General features: G+C 36.2%; 2 protein-coding genes across 4 annotated transcripts in view; both read left to right on the top strand.

The window, feature by feature from the left end:
- RANBP3L (RAN binding protein 3 like) overlaps positions 1–7,006 on the top strand; it is a 56,056-nt gene extending 49,050 nt beyond the window's left edge. For both annotated transcript variants that reach the window (XM_023515020.1, XM_012807086.2), the window contains 4 exons: positions 1,261–1,381; positions 3,020–3,162; positions 5,275–5,461; positions 6,930–7,006. In XM_023515020.1, the coding sequence (XP_023370788.1) occupies positions 1,261–1,381; positions 3,020–3,162; positions 5,275–5,461; positions 6,930–6,973 (495 nt within the window). In that variant the 3' untranslated portion in view covers positions 6,974–7,006. The remainder of the gene's footprint in view (positions 1–1,260; positions 1,382–3,019; positions 3,163–5,274; positions 5,462–6,929) is intronic.
- Positions 7,007–12,621: 5,615 nt separating this feature from the next.
- The window catches only part of NADK2 (NAD kinase 2, mitochondrial), a 42,906-nt gene continuing 31,342 nt past the window's right edge, over positions 12,622–24,185 (top strand). For both annotated transcript variants that reach the window (XM_003792939.3, XM_003792940.3), the window contains exon 1: positions 12,622–12,996. In XM_003792939.3, the coding sequence (XP_003792987.1) occupies positions 12,697–12,996 (300 nt within the window). In that variant the 5' untranslated portion in view covers positions 12,622–12,696. The remainder of the gene's footprint in view (positions 12,997–24,185) is intronic.

Raw genomic sequence — 24,185 nt, 5'->3', positions numbered from 1 at the left:
TATAGTCCCAGCTACTTGGGGAGGCTGAGGCAAGAGAATCGCTTAAGCCCAGGAGTTGGAGGTTGCTGTGAGCTGTGATGCTACAGCACTCTACCGAGGCAATAAAGTGAGACTCTGTCTCTAAAAGAAAAAATTTTAAAAACAAGTAAAATAAATTATAATAGAGTACCCTGTGATATCATATCCTAGTTCTTTATGTTCTTATGCTGTCTTTGAAAACTTTTAAGCATGAAAATACTTCTATGATTCCTTTATTTTCAAATAACACTACATAGCTCAAATAAGAAATTTAATTTAGAAGATGATACTTTCTGTGTGTGTATATATATGTATATACACAAATATATACACATATATTATTCCTAACATATACATATACCAGGGGTGCTAAAAAATGTGTATACATTTTTAAGAGTTATTGTTGGAAGCAAAATCAATCACTCCCCCAAAGTGTACCAATTGCAGGTCAGATGGATGTACATAGTATGTCTTATGACACTTGACCCATAGTGGTACCTTCAATTCAACTTCAAAAAGTAGTACATTGCTATCTTTTAAAAAATGGGTATATGTTTTTTGGCACCCCACCCCCCGTGTGTGTGTGTGGAGAGAGAAAGAGAGAGAAGGATTTCTAAGTGCAAAAACAGAAAGTATGTGTGGTACATAGGTCATCATGAAAGTCTTGAGTTACACAAAAATTAAGAAACATAAAATTTGCACAGACAGAAACAAATGAAGCCCTCTCAGCAACACTAAGAAGCTGAGCCAGGTGAAATCTGCTCAGGTGATTCAGAAAGGACACTGTCAGCTGTGTTCCTTGGAAGTGAAATAATGGACCATAACACAGTTTGTCTCAAAACTTTTGCAGCGATCCAGGTATTGTGCGATTTACAGAAAGAAAAAGAGTAACATATATATAGTATTGGCCTGTATGCATACAAGTATCTCTGGAAGGATTAACAAAATATCAATACAGTGGTGCCTGTTGCAATGGAAATTGGTAGATGAGAAACAAGGGTTGAAGGGCCTTTTCACTTTTGTATGTCTTTTCACTTTTGTATGTCTTTTTACTTTTTGATATTTGAACTATTTAAAAATCACATGTTTTCTAAAGTTAAGTATGTTTTAAAAGTTTATGAGACGTTGATAAAGGTTATTCTGGTAAAAGATCAGACAAATATAAAAGCATTATGGCATAGGAAATAATTTGCTTTGAAAAAATTTTCTGTATATTTGACGTTAAAAAAAATTGTCATTTAGATCAACTGCAAGCTCTTTATATTCAACAAAACAACAGAATCCTGGATTGAAAGAGGCAGAGGAACTTTGAGACTGAATGACACAGCAAGCAGTGACTGTGGAACGTTACAGTCAAGACTAAGTAAGGAATCATTTTGTAAAGCAAGCCACGATTTCTTAGGGTTAAATTTCCTAAAATAGATACTATAATATTATTCCTAACATATTATATGAGCTTCTCATTTCAAGTAGGCTCTGCTGTTAGTCTGTATAAATTCTAGTTCTAGCTCCTGCACTGATTAACTGGTGACCCTGGACAGATTTCTTAACCTCATTCTGCCTGAGTTGCATCAATTTAATATGGGGGATGATTGTAGTTCATAGCTTACTGATTGTGAGACTTTAACAAGATAATGCATGTAAAACACGTCAAAGCCCAGCATGCACCTAAATAGTAATCTCATTCATATCTGAAAAAATATGATGTAAGGGCTTTAGTGAAGTGAAACATTTTTCTAAAAGAAAATGCTTGCCACATAATTTATCTTTGGCTTTCCAAACACGGTGTGGGGATCGGGATGAATAGTCAATTTCTAAGGATAAAAGGCATATTGAATCCTGCAGGCAGAGTGATGATCAGAAGCTTGAGCCAAACTGAAAGATATAAGAGGTTTGGCATCCAAAAAGACACAACAGGTATTGTTCAGATGCCCAAACTGACAGTGAACACAGGCAGCAGTTGGGTCAGCCAGGTAACAAGACTAACTGGTCAATTCTGAGAGACCAAAGCTTCTCAAAAGACCACAGGTAGAAATTGGATCCAGGTTTGTGGGTATTTTTTGAATCTTAGATATCAAGTTCTAAAAATGAATAAGGAATAAAATTAAAAGATCAGGAACAGTGTCTTCAGTTCTCTAACTGGAACACAGGTTTGTAAACAACCCAACCAAATAATGTTCCTAAGGCAGGTACTAGTTGTTCTTTACTCTGGTTTCATTCTACTGCCTGCCAACCCCCTCCAAACAAACAAAAACAACAAACAAAATCAAAAACAAACCCCTAAACAACTTTTCCTTTTATTATGCAGGTAATACACATTCATTGTAGAAAACAGAAAATATAGATCAATAAAAGAAAAATATAAAATAATTTAAAGACTCATCTTCCTGAGATAGCCTTTGTTAATAGAATATATTCTTCTGAAGTTTGTTATCTAGATACATAAATACATACATAGATTGTAAATTTGTGAATCATGTTTATTTTGCTTTGTAACATGATTTTTTTCTTTTACATAGTATAAAATGATCATTTTTTCACATCAATAAATATAGTTCAGCAGTATTCTTAATAGGTTTATAGCATTCACTTGAATGGCTGGACCATAATTTATTTAACTAATTTTACTTTTTGGACACATAAGATCTTTGTTTTAGTTTTCTTCATTACAGTGAGTGAAGAAATTACAATGAAGAAATGAACAATTCTTAGATAAATATTCTTCTGACCACTAGGTCTTAAAATAAATCCTAAAATTTTAATCAGTTTTAAATCCTGCTGTTAAAAAAATGTAATCCCAGCACTTAAGCTAAGAAAAAGTTCTCCAACATAATAAAGCCCAAATATAATTTTAAAAGCAATTTATAATCTAGTCAAATTACAATTTGCTAGTGAACTTATAGTCTGAAAACTTTGCTTTCAAAAACAGCTAATTCTCCTGGAAGGCTAAGGCATCAACATTTCTGTACCCTGATACATGTTTATCATGTTCCTATTTCAGTTATGCGCAATCAAGGCAGTCTGAGGCTGATACTCAACAGCAAACTGTGGGCTCAAATGAAGATTCAAAGAGCAAACCATAAAAATTTACGTATAACAGCTACTGACTTAGAAGACCATACCATCAAAGTATTTTTAATTCAGGTAAGTGAAAGGTTTCAGTGACAGATTATTATCCTACTATATTACTAGGTCTCTGCAATTACTAATTTGTTTTTTGAATTTTGTTTAAATCTGTACCATTGGCAAAAAAAATCAGCCATTCATTAGGGTTGTTTAAAGCCTCTGATTTAACATCATCTGATAGCCATTCCAAGACATTTTTATGGTCTGTGCATTCACATCTCTACCCTTTTCTTTTCTGTTGAACCTATGTCAATATTATTACTAAGTTACCAAAGTGGCTATTGTCAGAAATGGTTCCCAGAAGGAGGTCAGCAGAGTCTGAAGCCTGATACTTATCCTGCAAACTGAGATTGAGAAGGCTTCAGGATTACAGGAGAGGAACCAGTCAGAAATGGAAAAACACAGGGCTGGCAAGTTAAAACAGCCGGTCCAACAGCCAATTCTGATTCTGGACATGAGTAAATCTCCAAGGTAACAAGATGGGAGCACAGCTTTAGTTGTTCTAGGCAACAGGAATGCTCAAATTCAAATACATGATCCAGACTCAGGAGAGCTGGCAAGTATAAAGCCAACAAAACAAAACAAAATAAAACACACACGAAAAACAACCCCTCTCCCCACAAGTTTCCCCACAGGCTAAGACCCAGAACACTGCAGAAGGCTGAATACCCCGTGATTCAAACAGAGGTGACAATGCAATTAATTTGGCTTCCTTATGGTAATGGAAAAAAATGTTGGTTAAGTGCCCAGTGATGAATAACAAGAGGTTTTGTTAATTAGCAGCAAGTGCACTGTTAGGTATCTAAGTGGTATGGAGTACTAAAATGTTAGGGTAAGATGCAAACTCTGTTTACCATTTTTAGGGACATGATGCCATCAGGCCAGATCCTCCCTGGTTTTAGGTGGGTAAAGCAGCCAGCCAGAGACTGAAATTGTGAACCGTGATTTAGATTCTGGTGCTTAACACTTGACTCATGCTGACTTTTTAAATAGTAGTAGACTTAGAAATAAGCAAACCAAATGCAATAAAAATCACTGAAAACTCCATCCTCAGAGATGGTCACTGTTAACATTTCGATCTTAAATTTTAGTACATCGTGCTTCTGTGTATATGTATATATAAATGTATGATCTTTACGCGAGTTAACTAGCCTTCCTTAAACTGATTTTACTCATCCGCAAAATAATGGTAGCAATAACACACTTTAAAAGGCTGTTGAGATTAAAGAGCTATTATGATTGTGAAATATTACATACATGTAATTTAACTTATCAATGCAAATGAATACTATGACATTAATAGTCACTTATTCTTCAGAATGTATTTTAGTAGGTAAAAGAATTCTATTATGGACTGTAATTTATTCCATTAATCCTACTGAGCTGAATGACAAAAATCTGAGATTCGAATTCCATCCAAGATGCTGACTTGCAACTCAGAGAAGTCATTTTACCTTTGTGAGCCATAATTTCCTCTTTTATAAAAGGAAGAGGGGAACGAGTATATATTGGATACTTGTGCTAACTACTTTTGCTAATATAAATGAAATTAATAGTCAACCTACAGTTTTAAGGATTGAACTGAAAAATAGTGTTCTAAGAGTAAATGTTGTATCAATGTCATTGTAACCAGCATTTTTGTATTAACAGCAACCATAAAAATAGCATGGAAAAGTATTGGAAAGTAAGAATTTTTGATGTGTTTATGATACAATTTCGTGGACTGCTCTTCTCCACAAGGCTATGTGGTTCAGAAAAATGTCTAAACGAAGTGACGGAAAGTAAATGGAAGTCTTTTCTTCTTCCCAGCCCTATGATTTTTCATAATGTAAAATAATGGAGGAAGGGATGTTCTTAACAGACTTAAATTCAAATAGAAATTTTAAATCACAGAATTTCATTTTTTGAATGTAAAATGTACAAATGGGTCCTCATGAAATCATACACTTTAGGATGCTATTTGGCTCAATATTAATTGGTTTTTTACCCTCTAACTTTTAGGGTTGTTCACACTTACTTACATTCTAGATTTATGCCATTTACTTCCTTCCTTAGAGATAGTGAAAGATTAAAACTCTGTAAATGTGGCTAACATTACTAAGTTATTCCTTCTTAATTTTTCTCATGCAGGCCAGTGCCAAAGATGCAGGGTGTCTGTACGCAGCAATACATCATCGTCTTGTTGCACTTCAAAGCTTCGATAAGCGAAAAGATCTCAGTCAAGCTGAGAGCCAGTCAGAAACAGTCCAACAATTAAACTGCGATAGCTGTGATGAGGATGAAGATGATTTCACCCAAGTCACTAAAAATGAATCAGGTAAATAGCTTTTGTTTTGTTAGATCAGAGTTTTAAAAAAGAAATCTTGGCTGGGTGCAGTGGACCACACCTGTAATCTTAGCACTCCCATTGTTTAAGCTTAGAGACCAGCCTGAGCAAGAGAGAGATTCGTCTCTACTAAAAATAGAAAAACTAGCCTGGTGTTGTGGCAGTCGCCTATAGCCCCAACTACTTGAGAGGCTGAGGCAAGAGGATTGCTTGAGCCCAGTTGGAGGTTGCTGTAAGCTAGGCCATCATGGCACTGTACCCAAGGTGACCCCCCCCAAAAAAAAACTCAACACAATTTTAATATAAAACAGGTTTTTAAAAAGTAGAATTGATCTGTTCAAAGTGGGTAGTGGTTAGAGCCCTGGCTTTTTGGATCTGAGGAATGGGGTTTGACTATCACTGTTCCTGTAACTGGTCTTCATTAGGATTCATTCAGTGTTTGTACTGACAGGTGGATTTAACACTAACTCATCATTCCTTTTGGAGAAAATCAATGTCAAAAATAGTAAACCCAACTTTGTTATATAGATGAGGCTATCCTAATAAAGTCATCCAAGTATTTTCAGTGATTGTTTCACTTGGTGCTAAATTTTGCATTACAGTTTCAAAGATAGCATAGTAACAAACATCTTTTCATCATTTTGAAATCTTAAACCTGCTTTAGTCATACTTGATTTAAGAATCTATCAAAGAACATTTGTATCACTTTTTAGTTGCATAATCAGAAGGAAAAATGTACAAAACATGCAGATCAATCTCATAACCTGCATGACTAAGCCAGAAAACTAAGTGAATATAACTGAATAAGATTTTTCATACTACTTTAAACAAGTCTACTAAAAATGGTCCATGACTCTTTAAAATTTGTAAAATGAATAAATAAAATTATATTTTATATTATTATGATATTTATATTGTAAACAATAAAAACGGGTCTATTAGAAAATTCTTTGGCATTCATTCAAAACATCATTTTGAAGTAAGGATTAAACAGCAAATTCACCAACTAATGACATATATTTGTGAAATCTATATTCTATTTTATTCCATTTTAGGAGGGGAGGGATATACAACTATCTTAATGCAAAACAATGGCAATAAAGCAAAGTGAATGCCAATCAGCTGAACCCCCTTTTCCTTGCCATCTCCCCCCTTTACATTTAGTATCTTCTTCAGGATCTATTGCAAACAAAGGCTAAAATGTTATGGAAGCAATAAAAAGTCTAATTTTTTGGACTTTATTGTCCATAAATTTAAAAAGGCTTAATTATCTAAAAAGAGGTTATGTTAAAATTATTAGCTGTATTTCCAAATGTTACTTGTAAAAATGTAGATTCTGTGTCTTTCATTTCCTTACCAATAAGCATATTATTCATGGGTATTTATGTTCAATTACATTTAATAGTAAATCTAGTTAAATATAATATTGTATATAAAATATTTTTAATTTATATCACAGATCCTTCTAGGTGGACGTACAGACAGTCGGTTGCCTGTTCATGAGCACGACCTACTATAAACGTGACAACATCTACAAAAGGATTGGTCACCCTATTGAAAAACACTAAACCCTTCTAACTAATTGAGAAGATCTGTTCATTCCCTGGAAAGTTTAGGAATTATAACTTGTTGCAATTCAAATTTTCTTATGTTTTACATTTTGATTATAATGGAGAACAGTAACAGAATTTAACAAATAAATGGACTTCAGAAGTTCAAAATTTGTCATTTTTAAAGAAGTTAATTTTGAATAGAATTTGATAGCTAATTTGACTATTCATCACATTGATGGATATAATACTTAAAATCATAGATTGCTAGATTTGATAAACATCTAACAAAAATGTTTACTTTTTTTAGTCACACATTGGCCATAGAACAAATATTTTACTAAATGTTCAGAATCATTTCTTTAAAAAACACTATAATTGCATAATAACACTTCATTAAATCGTGTTTATCCTCCAGGAAATGTATATTTTCATTTAACCTTTGGATTTCTTAGTATATAAGCTTATCTATTCACAATATGAATTCCTTTAGAAAGAGTATCTATTCTTGGACTTGTATTTATTTTATCGGGTATGTGCTTGACTTACGGTCAGTATCCAATAGTTGTTGAATAAAGGAACAAAATGTAATATATTACCTCTGTATCAAAATGCCAAATATGTTAACTTCCTGTTCTTTGCTTTATGTAATTAAATTGTCATTGATATTCTAGTGTGGCCTTTCTTAAACACATGTACCATATATAGCCAAATGAGTCTTTTTCTTAAATGCCATTATAGTAGAATTTAGTAATTTCCACAACTGTGCAACCTAGTTTTGATGCTATTCTTTGACATTTGTTTCAGAGATACTTCATGAAAGTATACTTTCTTTTATACAAGAAAACAGCCATATTTCATTTTTCATTTCACTTTGATGACCCCATGGTTTCAAAGTGAATCTTGTGACCCTTAAACAATTCCCCTAGTAGGAGATAAAAACACACAATTAGAAAATGAAATGTTCTGAACAAAGACAGCACATTTGGAATAGGTATTACTTCACAAAGTGCTACTCTGAAGAACAATATTTGTTTGGAAATATATATGTGAATATATTTTTAAAAGTTGTATTGTTACCACAGTGTCTTTTATATAATAGATATCTAACTTCTATATATGCATTTATTAAGTCGAACCTCACTAATCCTTAAAGTTTAGTTTACTACATGAAAGTTGACTTAAATTTTTAGATTATGATTTAGTTTATTGTTCAGTGTTGCTTTTTCCTTATACTAGGTAACTATTGACAGTATGAATTGGCTAGTAAGAGAGGTCCATTTATTCTTCCAGTGACTATAGAAGGAATACGGTATGTAACCTCCTTTACTTTTAACTTAAGTAGTCACTCAGAAAATACTGAGGAAAAAAAAGTTAATGTGAGTGAGGAAAAGAGAAAAGGTAGAGAGAAGAATAAAATGAGCTTTAGCATGAAGGAAAACAGAGATTCTTTTCTTACTTTTTTGGATCTAGAAGAGTGACTCTGACATAGAACATGCTCAGTGGAAAATTTTCAGTAGAAGCGTAATATAAACAAGGAGACATTTGGAGAAGATATTAAAGCATTGGTTCTCTTTTATTGTAAGATCTTAACTGATGTAGAAACACTGTGATTGCATGATAATTTTTTTCAGGGGACTTAATATTTTATTCTTTATTACCTTAAAGCACCTATGAAAACAGAGATTTTTATCTTCCTCTCCTGTTCATTCTTGTCCCCACGCTAGGGTGAAGATGAAGCAATGTATGTCAGTGCCCCAAACATTTTAATATGTAGTATAAATGGACTTCATTCTTTCTATGATTTTCTTTGGATTTCTCTTCATATGTCAATGCATAAAGTACCTTAATTTATGATCTATATGGAAATGCCAGTGCAACAGAGCCAGAAATAGAGTTAGAAAATCAGGAAGGAAAGAGAAAGAGTAAAAATTTCTGGATTGTGAAAAGGATATGAAGAGCAAAAATGGGACATTTAGCTCATGGCACTTTCTCTTTAATTTTTATGCAAATATTTAATGCTATTTTGGAGGGATGGCAGAAATAGAAATATTTTATAGTTTTTCCTTATCCTATATCTTCATCTAGTCTTTTCCTTTTTGGCTTTCTGTCTTTTGCCCACAATTGATATGAAGAGATCAATTGTACAACAAAATTCATTCTCATAAGTCATTTAGGTAGATGATTTCAAAGTATATATTTTGGATTTCTATAGAAGCAGTTTTTATTAAAATTTACTTAACTATCTAATATTTTACCTAATTGTATATCTTTTATTAAGATAAACTAAACATTCTCTTTCAATAGGATTTCACCCAACTGATTACCTTAATTGTGGAATATTAAAATGTTCTCTTAAAAAAATATTTTATATCCATTACTGCCAAAAAAGGATCCTCAGTCCCCAGTGGAATACATCTTATACAGATCTTATAGTGTACATGAATGTCATAAAAAGAGGGATATACCTATATATTTTCTTTCACAGAGACAGAATGTACATGAAAGTGAGGTGGAAAGAGTTCTGCAGATTGGAAAGGATGTATCTTAAGACCTCTGTAATGTATGCCTGTAATCCCAGGATCGCCTGAGCTCATGAGTTTGAGACCAGCCTGAGCTAGAGTGAGACCCTGTCTCTTAAAAATGTACACGAAAGTGGGGTGGAGAGAGTTCTGCAGATTGGAAAGAAATGTACATGAAAGTGGGGTGGAGGATTGCCTGAGCTCATGAGTTTGAGACCAGCCTGAGCTAGAGTGAGACCCTGTCTCTAAAAATGTACACCAAAGTGGGGTGGAGAGAGTTCTGCAGACTGGAAAGAAAATGTACACCAAAGTGGGGTGGAGAGAGTTCTGCGGATTGGAAAGGATACATCTTAAGACCTCTGTAATATATGCCTGTAATCCCAGGATCCCCTGAGCTCATGAGTTTAAGACCAGCCTGAGCTAGAGTGAAACCCTGTCTCTAAAAATAGCTGGGCCACAGGGCATTGTGACAGGTGCCTGTAGTCCCAGCTACTTGGGGGGCTGAGGCAAGAGAATCATTTGAGCCCAAGAGTTAGAGGTTGCTGTGAGCTGTGATGCCAGAACTCTTTACTGGGGGTGACAAAGTGAGACTCTGTCTAAAAAACAAACAAACAAACAAAAAACCACTATAAATTTTCAAATTGTGACTATCACCGTGATGTATAATTTTCCTCATAAAATGTTGATAACAGTAAAGCTTGTTTGAGGCTATGATCTGGTTGGCTAGCTAGGCTCAGTCACTAGAAAAGCACACCAGCCCCACCAAAGATGGGTTTTGAAATTCTGTAACCCTACAGATTTTTTTAGTTATTTGAGAATAGCTAAAACTGATATTAATCCATGAATACCAGAAGTTTTATCTGGTTTTCTTTTTTTTTGGCAGTATTCATCTAATAACCATACTACTGGTTAATTTTTAAGACATCAGACTTAGAGTTGAAAAACTTAAATACATAAACATATTTCAAATTTCTTTTGAAAAAACATATTTGTATTTGCCTTGGAGCAACTACTGAAATGAATGGCATCTGTTTAGTTTAATAAAAACTTGATGAAATGGATAGACGTTTTCTAACAATTAGAGTATTACCAAGATTTCTTAAGTTCTACCAGTCTAGTGGATATAAAATATTCTTTCAGTATGACCTTAATTTGTATTTTCTGATTTTTAATAAGGTTACCTTTTTAGGTATTTATTCATTGCTGTGTTTCTTCTAAAAAAAATCTTGTTCATGATTTCTGGAAAACTAACTGGGTCATTTTCCCTCACAGCTTCTCCCCACTCATTTTTCCCCATTAAATTAAGCAAATAACAGTCTCTCATTCACTTAAGCTTCAAATTTCAGTATCATCTGTGACTTTCCCCTTTTCTTTCTTCCTAATATCTAATGACTTATGAAGTTTAGAATAGCAAGAATACAAAGAAGTCTGAGGATGTCCAGGTCCTAGATAAGTTACTCAACCTCCCAAAAAGTTTAGGTTACTTAAGGTTATTATGTTACTATTAGCAGCTACTGAGAGGCAAAGTTCTGACTCAGAAGGGGTGGGTTACAGAACGTTTAGAAGTAAGCTAAATGCCTATCAGACTCATATGTGTATATCCCCCAGTCTAATGCACTACTTGACACACAATAGGCCTTCAATAAATAGAATAAACCTATGAATGAATGCCCATGCTGGTGGCTAGCTGAGAAGAGTCACAGATTCACTGAATTAATTTGGGCTTGGAAAAGGACACTAGTTGGAATCACTTTAGTTCAGCCTTGCATTTTGCAGATGAGAAATCTGAGGCCCAGAAAGATGACATAACCTGCCCAAAGTCCAGAAGCTTGCTGGTGCTGCCAGGGCTACAAAGGAGCCAGGAGTGTGCCAAAGCAAGAAGACCTCTGGAAAAGAAGGAATTATAAACCAGGGTGTGCACTGCCATTTGATTCTCCCCTTATAATAGTTGTTTCTCCTACTCCCATCACTACTACTCTAGCCCGAGTCCTTATCACTTCCCGTGTAATTATTCTAAGAGCCTCTCCGTTTCCCTTCCTACTCTTGTTTCCTAATCTACTCAACATTCCAAAGCCAGATCAATAGTTGCCAAACATTGCTTCAACCCACTCCTTTCTGGTTAAAAGCCTTCAAAGAACTGCTGACCATAAGGATAAAGTCCAATTTACCAACATTCTTAGCCCTTTCAATTTTGTCCTATGCAGTTTTTCAACCTTTATCTTCCAATCTAGAAATGCCAAACTCCTCTGCCCATTATACTCAGAGTTCCCCAATGGCTGTGCCTTTCTCCCTCCTGCCTGATGGCTCTTCGGTGGTCAGCAGGGTGGGCACAGGGTGCCATGCTTAGAGGACCCTGTGCTCGGCTTAATGCTCTGCGTCTGTCTTGATGTTCTTAAGACTTCTGAACAAGGGGCTTGGCATCTTCACTTAGCACTTGGCCCCACAAAATTATGCGGTCGGTTTAATCCAGCGATGGACACACCACCTATCCAACAGACATTGGTTAAATGCACGAAGAACAGGCATGTGGTCTAGTTTTAGAGAGGGTAACGAAAAAGATCAGAACCCAAGCGAAAAAGTGCCCGACATCTGCCTTCCCGCCAGTCCCTCAAAACCCCGCCCACTGCCCCTGCGCCGCCTCAGACCGGTTCCAGCAGGATTCCTCAGTGCAGCTCCAACGCCAAATAGGATTTCAGCCCTTTCCCCGGGCCACAGCCAATCCTCGCAGCCCCTCGGGCTCCGAAACTGCAGCGGGCTCCAATTGGCTGACACGGTTAGCCTGGGGCGGGACGAAGGGCAACAGCAGGGAAGGGGCTGGAGCAGGAGGTGGGCTCTGGGGCGGTGAAGCGGCCATTGCGCAGGTGTAAATGGAACAAATAAACAAACAAACAAACCCCACCAGCCCTAGGCCTCCATTTCTGCCCCGCCCACTTTTGCTTGGCGTGGAGTCTCCAGCCTTCCAATCGCTATGCTTTCCCCGCCCTCATCAACGTCTGGGAACGTCCCCCTAGCGGCGCGGGCCACGCACGTCTCCGCACTTAACCTCTGCTCGCCGGGCGCGAAGTTAGAGGCCGGGCAGGGGCGGGCGGCGCGCACTCTGGGCGGCGGGAAGAGGAGGCGGGAGCCGAAGCCTGCAGCCGCGGCCCGGCAGACGATGACTTGCTACCGAGGCTTTCTGCTGGGCAGCTGTCGTCGCGTGGCGGGCGGCGGGGCTGCGGCGCTGAGGGGGCCGGGCGCTGGAGGCCCTGCCGCGCGGCCACGGCTCGGCGGTGACTGCGGCGGCCAGCGGCACCTGGGGCAGGGGCAGCCGCGCGAGCTGGCGGGCTGTGGCAGCCGCCCCGACGGCGGCTTCCGCCCCTCCCGGGTGGTGGTGGTAGCCAAAACCACCCGCTACGAGTTCGAGCAGCAGCGGTACCGCTACGCGGAGCTCTCGGAGGAGGACCTGAAGCAGCTGGTGGGTCCCCGAGGCCCCCCGCCGTTGTGTCTTGGCTCGGCCAGAGCTTTAGGGGCGGTTGCACCCCCTCAGCGAGACCTCTCGGGATGACTTTCCTTCCCCCGGCACCCCAGATGTCCCACCTGTCTCTCTAGCTGCCCCCTACTTCCTCTGGGTTTCCCCCGCCCTGCTTCTGTTTGTGTGTGTTTGTGTGTGTGAGAGGGAGAGGGTCAGTATTAGTTGAGACCTCCGGGACAGCGGCGCCCCGTTGCTGGGGGAGGAAGGGTTGCTTAGTGGAGTGGCCCCATAGTGTGAGAGGGTCTTGGGGATTCAGTTGTGCCTTGTTCCCTGGTCATCCCCACCCCCTTGTTTTGACATACCCGAAGAAAGTGGGCCAATAGCCGGAGATCTAGACGCGCTGGAGAGGGATCTCCGGGGCGCTTCTGAGGGTTAAAAGAAAGAGGGCGAAGATAACCGCGGACACACCCCCTTTTACTCTGAGGGGCCCCAAGGCCTGGGACAGTCCGGAAAGCCCTTCAGGGCGAGCCTTTTCCAGCTGGAACGTGGTCGTCAGACAAGGTTCTAGCAGTTTGTTTTTCAAAGCACACGTGTCTGAGAAAGGCAAGGGAGAAAATTTGACTTGAATGTATGTTACTAAGTAGAAATAATAGGCATAAATACCGGCTTTACGTATGAAATAAAAAGCCTACATCTCTAATATAGCATTACCGCCATAATAGACTATATTTGGTATATTTATCAATATCTTTGCTAATTATATAAATCCAAGAAGAAAAACTGAGTTTGATCTTCTTCTCTGCCCCCTTTTTAAAATTTCTGATCCCATTTCTCCACCCACCAACTTCAGGAAAAAGATATTCGCTAATGGTAACATGAGAACTATCTCTAGAAAAATCTGTATTGTAAATATCTAATTGTTGGCACTGTGGACCAGAAGGCTTTGGAATTACTTGCGTAAACGTAAACTGTAATCTAGTTTAATTCTGTGCAAGAGTAGACAGCCTGTTCTAAACATCTGATATCCTGTGTAATCTTCAGGATATGTGTTATTGTGTTATTGTGTAGAGCCATCACGATGAAGTTGTAAATCATCTTTGCTTAAGTACGGAATCTTTGTCAACATTAAACATCTTACTGCTTTGATGGGTTAATTGAAAAAAGCACGACATTCACCGGATGGGAGTCTAGATGCAGATTTGTTGTCTCTGTTTTTCCTAAGTGTTTGAAGGTAGCAGCTTTTAGAAACCACTGTGCCATTTAAATAATCATCAGTTTGAACAGAACATTAGGATAGTTGAGTTTATGTTAGAGAGAAACTGGGGATGAGGCAAGGAATAGTAATGTCAGAAAAAGTACTTTGTTTCTATTTTGGGGAGGGAATAGTAATGTCAGAAAAAGTACATTGTTTCTATTTGGGGGAGGGATGTATCCTTTAGGTTGTACTAAAAATTTTGCAAGGTCTAGCTTTTGGAATTTGTCAAATGCCATATGTGCACAAATGTGTTCTTCATACAATTTTATTGATATTGAAGCCTCCCACCGCAATTTAAAATAGTACACTCAGTTGGCATGTTCATAGTGTGAGATTGGGGGCTGAGAAGCTTGGAATTCTAGGCTCTGATTCTGTGTGGTTAACATTATATGTTTTTAACTCCTTGGGCCTCATGGGTGAAAATGATACTTTTTGCATAGTATTGTCAGTTTTCAAAGTGCATTCACATGGTTAAGTATATGAAATGTTAGGGTTGTATCAGATAGCCTCCAAGGTCCTTTCTAATGCCAGGATCTTGAAACTCACAGACTTCCTCAAGGCCTCAAGAAAATGAGTGGCATCTCGGTTAGAATTAACTCTTGGACCCCTGAACTAGGGCCCTAATAAAAAAACTTTTAAAATGTAGGCAAAACGAGTAAGTCTTTAAAAATCAAACTACCTAGTGTACTCACTCTGAATGAAGAAATCTCTAATAGGCAAATATTTGTCTATTGCTAGGTAGTGCTGTTGGGGATAAGAGAGCTTTGAAGTAAAACTCCTGAACTTAGAGTACAGTTTTGTAATGCCAGGTAGTGGGATAGTTTTTGTTGATGTCATTTCAGTTTTATTGGATTGATTTCTTACTGATTTGTACTTGTATTATGATTTATATTATAGGATTGTTAAGATGATTAATAATTGTTTGCTATATTGCTGGGGTAAAATATACTATGGTGTATAAATTGTGTGAATTGGACATGAAAGAAAGTGGTCACGTGCTCCTGTGAATCTTCACCATGGTTGCTCTGTCTGTAGTGTCATGGTAACTCAGTCTTCTATCAAAGCATTTATTTTGGTGGTGGTTGCTGTTTTTGATGCAAAATATGTCCCTGTTATTTATTAAAATGCATATAGAAAATGAAGGATGGAAAGCCAGTATAATCTTATACCCTGAAGTCTCATGGTTTTCTAACTTTGTAGAAACATAAATAATTGGAGGAAACAGTTTTAGTTGATTAAGCGTGTACAAAATAGGTTTACATTTTTCAAGCTAGGTTAAAGTTTTTATTTTTAGTTACTCTCTTCAATTGGTTACGTTGCTTTGTTTTTAAATCTTATCTTTCCCTCTACTGATTGACCAATGACTTGTCTTATGAATATGGGATTTGTCGTCAAACATTTTACTTCTACTGTCTGATGACCTTGCAAAGGCTAGTACAACTATTATTACAGTTTACTTGCACCGTAAGAGATGTAGCAGTTAGCAGATGTGGAACTTTTGTTAATCAGGGTCCCTGAGACTCACAAATTAGAATTTTAGATGAAATAAAACTGATTTGGAAAGGATTTGGACACCAGGAACATGCCTTGTTAGTTTTACACAAAGGTTTTATTTGAAATTTTTAAAATATATACCAAATTTGAATCCTTAATTTCTGTCTTCCTCTCATCCAAAATCTTACAACCTCAGAGGCAGACCTTTTTAATGGTTCCCATTTTTTAGTCTTTTTTAAAAATTCAGAATGAGAGAGAATAGTTTGATTAGAATAGAGAATAGTCTGCTCTATTATTGGATTGCCTTTATTAGGAAGTATAGTGCTTAGGAGTTTGTCCTTACATTATTTCCTGAAAAAGAAGGTATGGCTTAGGCTGTAGCTCCTGGGCAGATACTTTTGGCATATGGTGTGCAATATGATTTATCAAATATAAGCACATAATCCGGAATACTGCCAGAGCCCTCTAACTGAACCTTGCTCTTTAAAAATCTTCCAGACACAGGCATCAGAGTGGTTTATCTAAAGTGGACATCTGGCCATTTCATTCCTTTGCTTAGAACTCCTCAGAAGCTCCCCATAAGCTTTTGTCACCTTCCACTTGTTAAAATGCAGATGCTTGAACCTTAGCACCCAAGATTCTGATTCAGTTTGTGGAGAATACACAGACTTTGCTTTTCTGAACATACTTTTAACGTTTCTGACTCTGGCTGAATTAGAGAGATCTGCAGTTTTTACCCAGTCCCCAGATCACACTTGGAGAAACTCTCATAATAGACTAAGGTTCCTGATCCTTAGTATGCTGAATAAGTTCCTTCATGAACTGGGGCTCCTTTGCACCTCTTGAGCTTCATTTCTGATCATTTCTTGTCTTGAACTTCTTATTCTGGGAATTTCAAGTCGCTTTTATTATAATTAAATGTTGTGCTGATTTAATTTGACTAATTTTGGATTAGTAGCACATTAAAATTGTTCGAAATAGCAGAGACAAAGAATTACACAATGAAAAATCTTTCTCTTATTAATGTCACCTATAATTCTGTTTTTAATCCCTGGAAGTAACTAATGTTTTTAGTTTCTTGTGTTTCCTTCCAGAAGTAAGCAATACATACCAATCAACACAGTGAAATATTCTTTTTTTTTTTTTGTCTCATCCCTTTTTATTTAATTATAACATATTGTGTAAGCTATTCTGCATCTTTTAAAAAAACTTTTAGGTGTTTTTTTAATCTTAATATTTTTATTTCAAAATATGTCACATGTACAGGAAAAGTTGGAGAATAGTATAATAAATATATGTGGACCTGCTATATTTGCCATTTTTTTTTTTGCTTCACATCTTCTTAAACAAAACAATAAAAATACAAAGTTCCTTATGTATTCCTCCCCATCTCACTCCCTCCGTTCCTCCTCAGACATTAACCACTATCATTAAATACATATCATCTCTATGAATATTTTTATACTTTTGTAATATATGTAGTTATCTACAAACAACAGATTTTTTTTATTTTTAAGCATATGACATCATACTCTACATACTCTGCGTCTTTTTTTAACTTAACATTATTTGTGGAGATTGCCAAAAAGCATTTTCATATTTTTCTTTGATAGTATATGCATTATTCCATTGTGTGCCTTAATTTATTTGATGCCTTCTACTATTAAATATTTCTGAAATGAATACTATCTGCCTTCATATGTGTGTAAATAAAGCCCTAAAATAAATACTTAAAAGTGTAATCACTGAGTCAAAAAGGCATGTGCATATGAAATTTTAACAGGTTTTGCTAAATTGCCTCCCTTAAAGGTTGTACAAATTTTAACTTTCACCAGCTGAGTATGAGGGTACTTGTTTTCCTCAAATTTGGGGGGAAATGGCTGGGTGCCAGTAGCTCAGTGGTTAGGGCACCAGCCACACACACCGGAGCTGGTGGGTTCAAATCCAGCCCCTGCCTGCCGAACTACAGTGACAACTACAACCAAAAAATAGCTGGGTGTTGTGGTGTGCACCTGTAGTCCCAGCTACTCAGAAGGCTGAAGCAAGAGAATTGCTTAAGCCCAAGTGTTTGAGGTGGCTGTGAGCTGTGATGTCATGGTACTCTACCCAGGGCAACAGCTTGAGATTCTGTCTAAAAAGAAAGAAAAAAAAAAAAAGAAAATGGGGAGAAAAAATAGTATTCCAGGGTGGTTAAACTGACCTCTCTCTTTACTTTCACAGCCCCTTATGCTTTGAATGTTCTCCATCCTGTTTGAGCCATCTCCATTTCTCTTTTTGAAGTCAAGTACTGTCTTAGGATACCATCCTTGGTAGCCTTGCTATGGCTCTGCCTCTCTTTGACTACCAAGTTTGGGTTAGGTATTCTTCTCTGTGTCTTCATAATACTTAATCTGAGATTATTTTCTTCTCTAGACTGTGAACTCATTGAGGCCAAGAACCATATCTTGCTCAGTCAATATCCTCTCCACCTTCCACCCACACTTCTCCACTGAAAAATGTGGTGAAATGTTTCTACTTTTTTAAAGATCATTTTTCTTTTCTCCCTGAGATTGGGGCCAACTTTCATCTAGTCCAGGGCCTTAGTACTGGCTGTCAATCCTCCAGATGTTAGTTGCTGAAAGTTTAAGACAGAGGTTACCAGCATGGGTTCTTTGAAAGAAGATTGAAGTAAATAGTATGTTTGAAAACTTGAACCTAAACAAAAGATGACTTTTATATGACCACGGGACTTTTGCGGGGTGGGGTTGCAAAAATGTGGAACACACTTAGAAAATAGAGGCTTTAGCTATACTCCCTTTGACAGATACTTTTATTAGCAGAGTAGGAGAGTACTTGTTTTTCTATTTGAAAACTTGAACCTAAACAAAAGATGATTTTGTTGTACAGATATTTGCAGTTAAATAAAAGACTTTTAAAGATGTAAAATAATTGAATATTACAGAGGTTAAAATGCCACCATTAGAGGATCATCAATCAATATGCTTGAAATCCCTGATTTTCCACCTCATTGTATATCACCATTACCCCGGGGGAGGTTTTAAAAACTACAGATATGTGGGCTGGCATTCTTCCTTTCTTTCTTTGGGATGCCACTGCCATTCTCTCGCTCCTTTTCTCTCTTTCCCTGCTCTCATCTCCCCTTCTCTCTGTTCTCTTCTCTCTCTTTCTCATCTCTTTCCCCCACAATCTTCCCTTTCTCTAATATAAAATAAACTTATGTTTTTATATTTAAAAAAGTCTACAAGTAAGTAACCAACCATGAGAATACAAATTTTTCAGTATTATCAATTCTGTATTTTTAATTATACAAATTTAGGTCTTAGTACATAAAAATGTTTATTGATGTACATCAATATCTTCTCAACTAGTAAAGTATAAGTTGACTCTATTTCACTATCAGTGAACTCTGTAATATATAACAGAAATGTGTAATTTCAGAATATTAGCGAGTATACCAGTTATTTCATGCTTTAGGGAAGTTTCTGTCTTTTTTTCTTCATAATAAACTACCAGATCTGGATTATATTGGAAACCAGACCAACCTTTGTAAAACATTTGCATTTAAGGAGGTTTCACCTGCTTAGCTTTCTTCTTCCTGAAAGTTGGTAGAATTAGGACATGATAAAGAACAGAATAATTCTTGACCTATGTAACTTAGTCATTATAATTCAGGTTTAGTGGCCCAGTGAGTATTTACAAGTGGGAGTGAAATATATGGCTGATGTAGGAACGTTAGTAGTATGTGGCTGCATGGGCATTAAACAGTGGATAAATCCTGTATAAAGAGTAGAAAACCAGAGTTTTGATCCTGGAACAACAGTTTAATGGCTTTGTAAACTTGAGGAAGTAACCTAATCTTTCTCTGTATTAATCTGTTCCGTTTTGAAATATGGGTAATAGTACCTGCTTTTCCTTTTTCATATAATTTTAGGAAGATCAAAATAGATAATTTATAATTCATATAATTTAACTTAAATTCTAGTTTTTCAGCCACAATAATAACCATCATTTAAGTATCACTTATGTTTAAATTATGTACCTGCAATGACACTGATTTGGTCACTCCAAAGTAGATTCCTTTACTAAGATCACTGAAATAAGTTAAAGATGTGTTGAGTTTGACTCTGCTTGTGTCATGTTTTTTTTTAACTAAATTATTGAGGTAATAATTTTGCCTTTTAAGAAGCATTCATGTGATAGAGAAGATGATTTCAAAAATTATGATCTGCTTTAAGAATATCTTGCTATAGTGATCACTATTGGAGACATTCATGAAGTTTGTTAGTTGATTTAATTTGAAGTTTTACTTTTAAATATATGTTTGTCAGACCATTTGTTGAGCACCTCCTAACAACTGGGTCTTGGAGAAGCAGAGATGAATAAACAGTTTCCAAATGTATGGAAGGATGTATCACATCGTATTGAACCAATTACAAGTGGTCTATAGGAATACAGAGAAGGGAGAGCAACAGTTTGGGAAAGGTAGAGATAAAGGGGAGAAAAGAGCTTTGGTTTTTTTTCATCTTTTAAATAGTTTCTTTAGTGATCTTTTTAAAGTTTATATTTACAGTTATGGAATACTTTCAAACATGTAGAAAAGTTTCCAAAAGTAATGAGACAAAACCTGTGTATTTAACAACCTAGACTTAACAGATATTAATATGTAGTATTTTGCCCTATTTGCTTCAGATTTTGAAAAAGGACATGTTATAATTACAATTAAACCCCTATCCATCCAGCTTTTTTACTTCCTACCTCCCAGAGGTAGGCCTGAAGTTATATGTTTTTACAATATGTATTCATAAACAAGTATAACATTTTGTGTCTCTTGAGAAGTTATATCAATGATACTGATATTCTCTAGAATATGTGTCTATTGAGAAATTTGCTTGTCTTATTCACTATTGGATTAAAACCATGTTGATACATGGTGATTCATTTTAACAACTGCATAATATTCCATTGTTTGGATAATTAGGTAGTCTTTAGTTTTTCTGCTGTTTTTAAATATTCCAATTAGAAGTTCAAATAATTTTTTCCATATTGAATGGAAAATTATTGAATCTCCATGTTCTCATTAGCACATTTGCCAGTATGAAAAGGGTGAAATGATGTTTTTTAATATTGGGATATTTGAATTCAGTATTGAACATGGAAGAATCTGTATGTGTGAAGGTGAAAGAACACTACTAGTAAAACTTGGGTGAAGTTCATATTGTAGCCAACAAAAAGCTCAAAACTTTTTGACTGTGCCCCACAGTCACAGATAACTTATGCTGTGACCCAGTACTTAGGTTTTAAATAAAAGATAACAGGAAACCATCTCATATTGTTACAGGTGTTTTCTATTTCATGGTAATGTTGGTGGTAATCATTAAATTATGACCAACATAAAATACATTGTAAGGGCACATTGAAAATCATTTCTTAATGGTTAAGTATATGAAGGTAGAACAGGTAGGTTGGGCCTTTAAAGGTGCTAAATATTATGCAGAGGAGTTAGCTTTGAATCCTGGTGGTCTTCAGACTCTCAGTAGTTATATAGACCTTGCTCAGCCTGTCTTTCCCCATTGGAGTTGGGTGAAAAGGGTCAATTTTTCTGAGACTTTAGCATTCTGGGAATAGTATGAAAACAGATTTTTGGTTATGGTAGTTTAGGTTAGGGGATGGGAATTTTGAAAGAAATAGTTTAGAAACTCTGGAGACAAGTTTTTGCATTAGGCCTGATAAGAGTTGGTGTGATCCAGCACTTAAGCTGTGGCAACCAGGATGTAAAGGACACAGATTGGGAAAACAGTTTTTGGGTATGATTATTGGATCTCATCATTGGCTGCGGAGCATGAATGTGAGGCAAGAACTAAAGGTGACACCTGAGTTTATTTGTTGGCTAAAAAATTCAGTTATTAACTGATATATGGGACTCAGTAGATTTGAATGGGGATTATATGTAGGTGATTATGAAAGGTTTTTAGACAGACTGTGTTATGGTCCATTATGCACTTCCAAGAAACACAGTTGACAGCATCCTTTCTGATTCACCAGTGCAAATTTCAACTTGCTGAGAGGGTTTAATTTGTTTCTGTCTTTGGATTTTACGTTTCTTGATTTTTGTGTCTCAAAACTTTTGTAATGACCCATGTATAATCAGTTTTAGATGGTTTTGGAGAGAGGTACTTGAACTACCAACGGATGGATATAAGGCTAGCCATTTGAAAACTGGAGCCTATAGATCAAGAGAGAGGTCTGGCTAACTGTATAGAGTTCAGGGTCACTGGTGAGTACTCAGTAGGTCAAGCCTGTGCATAAGTAGATAACTCAGGGAAAAGGAAGTGAGAGCAGGTAAGAAAACCAGTGATGGAAGTTTGAGCACTCCCAACATAAGAGAGGGGGTAAACAAGAGGAATTCAGAAATGGAAAGATAACAATGAGGAAAATGAAGAAGAAAACCTGGGAGAGAGAATAAATGGAACAGAAATGAGCCAAGGTAAATAGTAAACACATCTGAAGAAATCTTTAGGGTTCATTGCACTAGGCCTGGCCATGACTTTCTGGGTGTTAATTATGTATCACCCTTTTAAGGCAGTTTTGAGGAACAGTATAGCATTTAGTGAAGTGTGTATGCTTTTAGGGTGCTTAAATTATGCCTGTGCGTTTATATACTAAATTATCATGGTCTCAAAAATGTGGATTTCTTATGTATTAAATTTAAAAAGACATAGCTTTGAGGCTTACTGAGCTTTCATGGAAAATACATAGAGTGTAAAAATAACAATATGTAACTGACTAGTAAAACAAATTTTAAAAATTTATAATTACAGTAAGTTCAGTTTGAGTCAAGTAAAAATATCTGATAATTTAGTAAAAGTGTCACATACCACTTAGGAAATGGCATAACTATCATATTTGACCTTAAAGTGTGCTAAATCTATCAAATCACAAACTTCCTTCTTTCTTTTCTTTTTCCAAAAGCCAAGTAGTGATCTTGGCTTTTGGAAATTTTGCCAGAGAAACTCTGTAGCTTATATTGAAATAGATTTTGCCTGTAAATCTTTTAGAGTTGCCAGCTTTTTCCAAGCATCTTAGTGAATCCTTTAAAATTTTTTTAATAGGGAGAAGAATTAACAAGTTGCTTTTTTTTTTTAAAGAAAATATTAGAGACTTTGTTACTAATAACTAATGTGTAACACTGCAGAGAATTTGGAATGTGTTCTGAATTTCAGTAGTTTTTCTAACCTTTTAATTATAAGATGTTTTATAAAAATTTGTTCTTGTTTTAGTCTGATTAAAGGTACATTTTTAGATACTTGAAGTCATGTTATTTTCAGGGGTTCAGCTATTGATAGAAATTCTTACCAGCTTTTGCATGTTACTTAAAAAATATATATACAAGCTAGTTGAATAGCGACTTGACTTTTTAACTGTGGCTGCTTATTGAGTGATTTTCTTAAATGGTCTATCTCTTCTCTGTCTAATTTAGCCAGACCATGTTAAAGGAAGCTCGGTAGGCCAGCTAGTGAGATCTTTAAATAAAATCATGTAAGAACTTATATTTTCTAAATAAATGTTGAACATGACTTATTAGAGAGTAAGTTCATAAAAAGAAATTTGAGTGGGAATAAAAATTTATGAAATGACATTTCTGCTTCAATGTTAGGTATTCTGATGTAAAATGAACTTTGATTTGGAATGTTAGGAATTTTAGTATTGCTAGCAATTATAGAAAACTTGAAGTTTTTTGTTCTCCAAAACTCCTTCCCTACAATACAAACCTATTCACCATCTCACACTAAAGTTCCCTAACACCCAATTGCTGAGTAGCTTAATTTCCTGGAGCTTGCTGAGAACCAGGAAGTATTCACAAAAGTTTCTGAACCACCAGCCTGCAAGTTAGAGGGCTTATACAGTAAGGTTTGTGTCTTTTTTCCCTGGCACACGTTTCTTATTATCCCAACCCAAAATTGGAACATAAGATCAAAAATCTCAACAGGGAATTGAAGTTTAAGGGTCTGCTATCCTTCAGTTTTATTTATAACAGATAAGCAGTAAATTTGATATAACTTCTAATAAACTCATTGTACATTTGAATTAGTTCTCATTGCCCTTGACAGTTTTCATTGTCTCATTTAATACATTTGGTTGAGCTCAATTAATAGGTAAATGAACACAGTAGTAGGCACTCAAATATTTGAGTGGATGCATTTAATTTTTTAAAGCTTAATTTCTAGCTATATATTTGCTCCTAAAATGGGATCATGAGAGCTAATTATTGTAACAAAATAATATACTATGATAACTAACCTGCCTCTGCTCAGTTCTGACCAGGTAAAGATGGCCTGGTTTACACACTCTTGTCCCTCAGCTGGGCTATATTCTCTACTATCTGCTTCTGCACTATTAGTGGTTTTCTGGAACATGCATGAATACATTCACTCAGCAAATACTT

The sequence above is a fragment of the Otolemur garnettii genome, unplaced genomic scaffold (genome assembly GCF_000181295.1).
Source record: "Otolemur garnettii isolate 467f Iridium unplaced genomic scaffold, OtoGar3 scaffold00063, whole genome shotgun sequence".
Classification (NCBI taxonomy): Eukaryota; Metazoa; Chordata; class Mammalia; order Primates; family Galagidae; genus Otolemur; species Otolemur garnettii.
The sequence above is the reverse complement of the archived record's forward strand: the minus strand, read 5'-3'. Positions and strand labels throughout refer to the sequence as shown.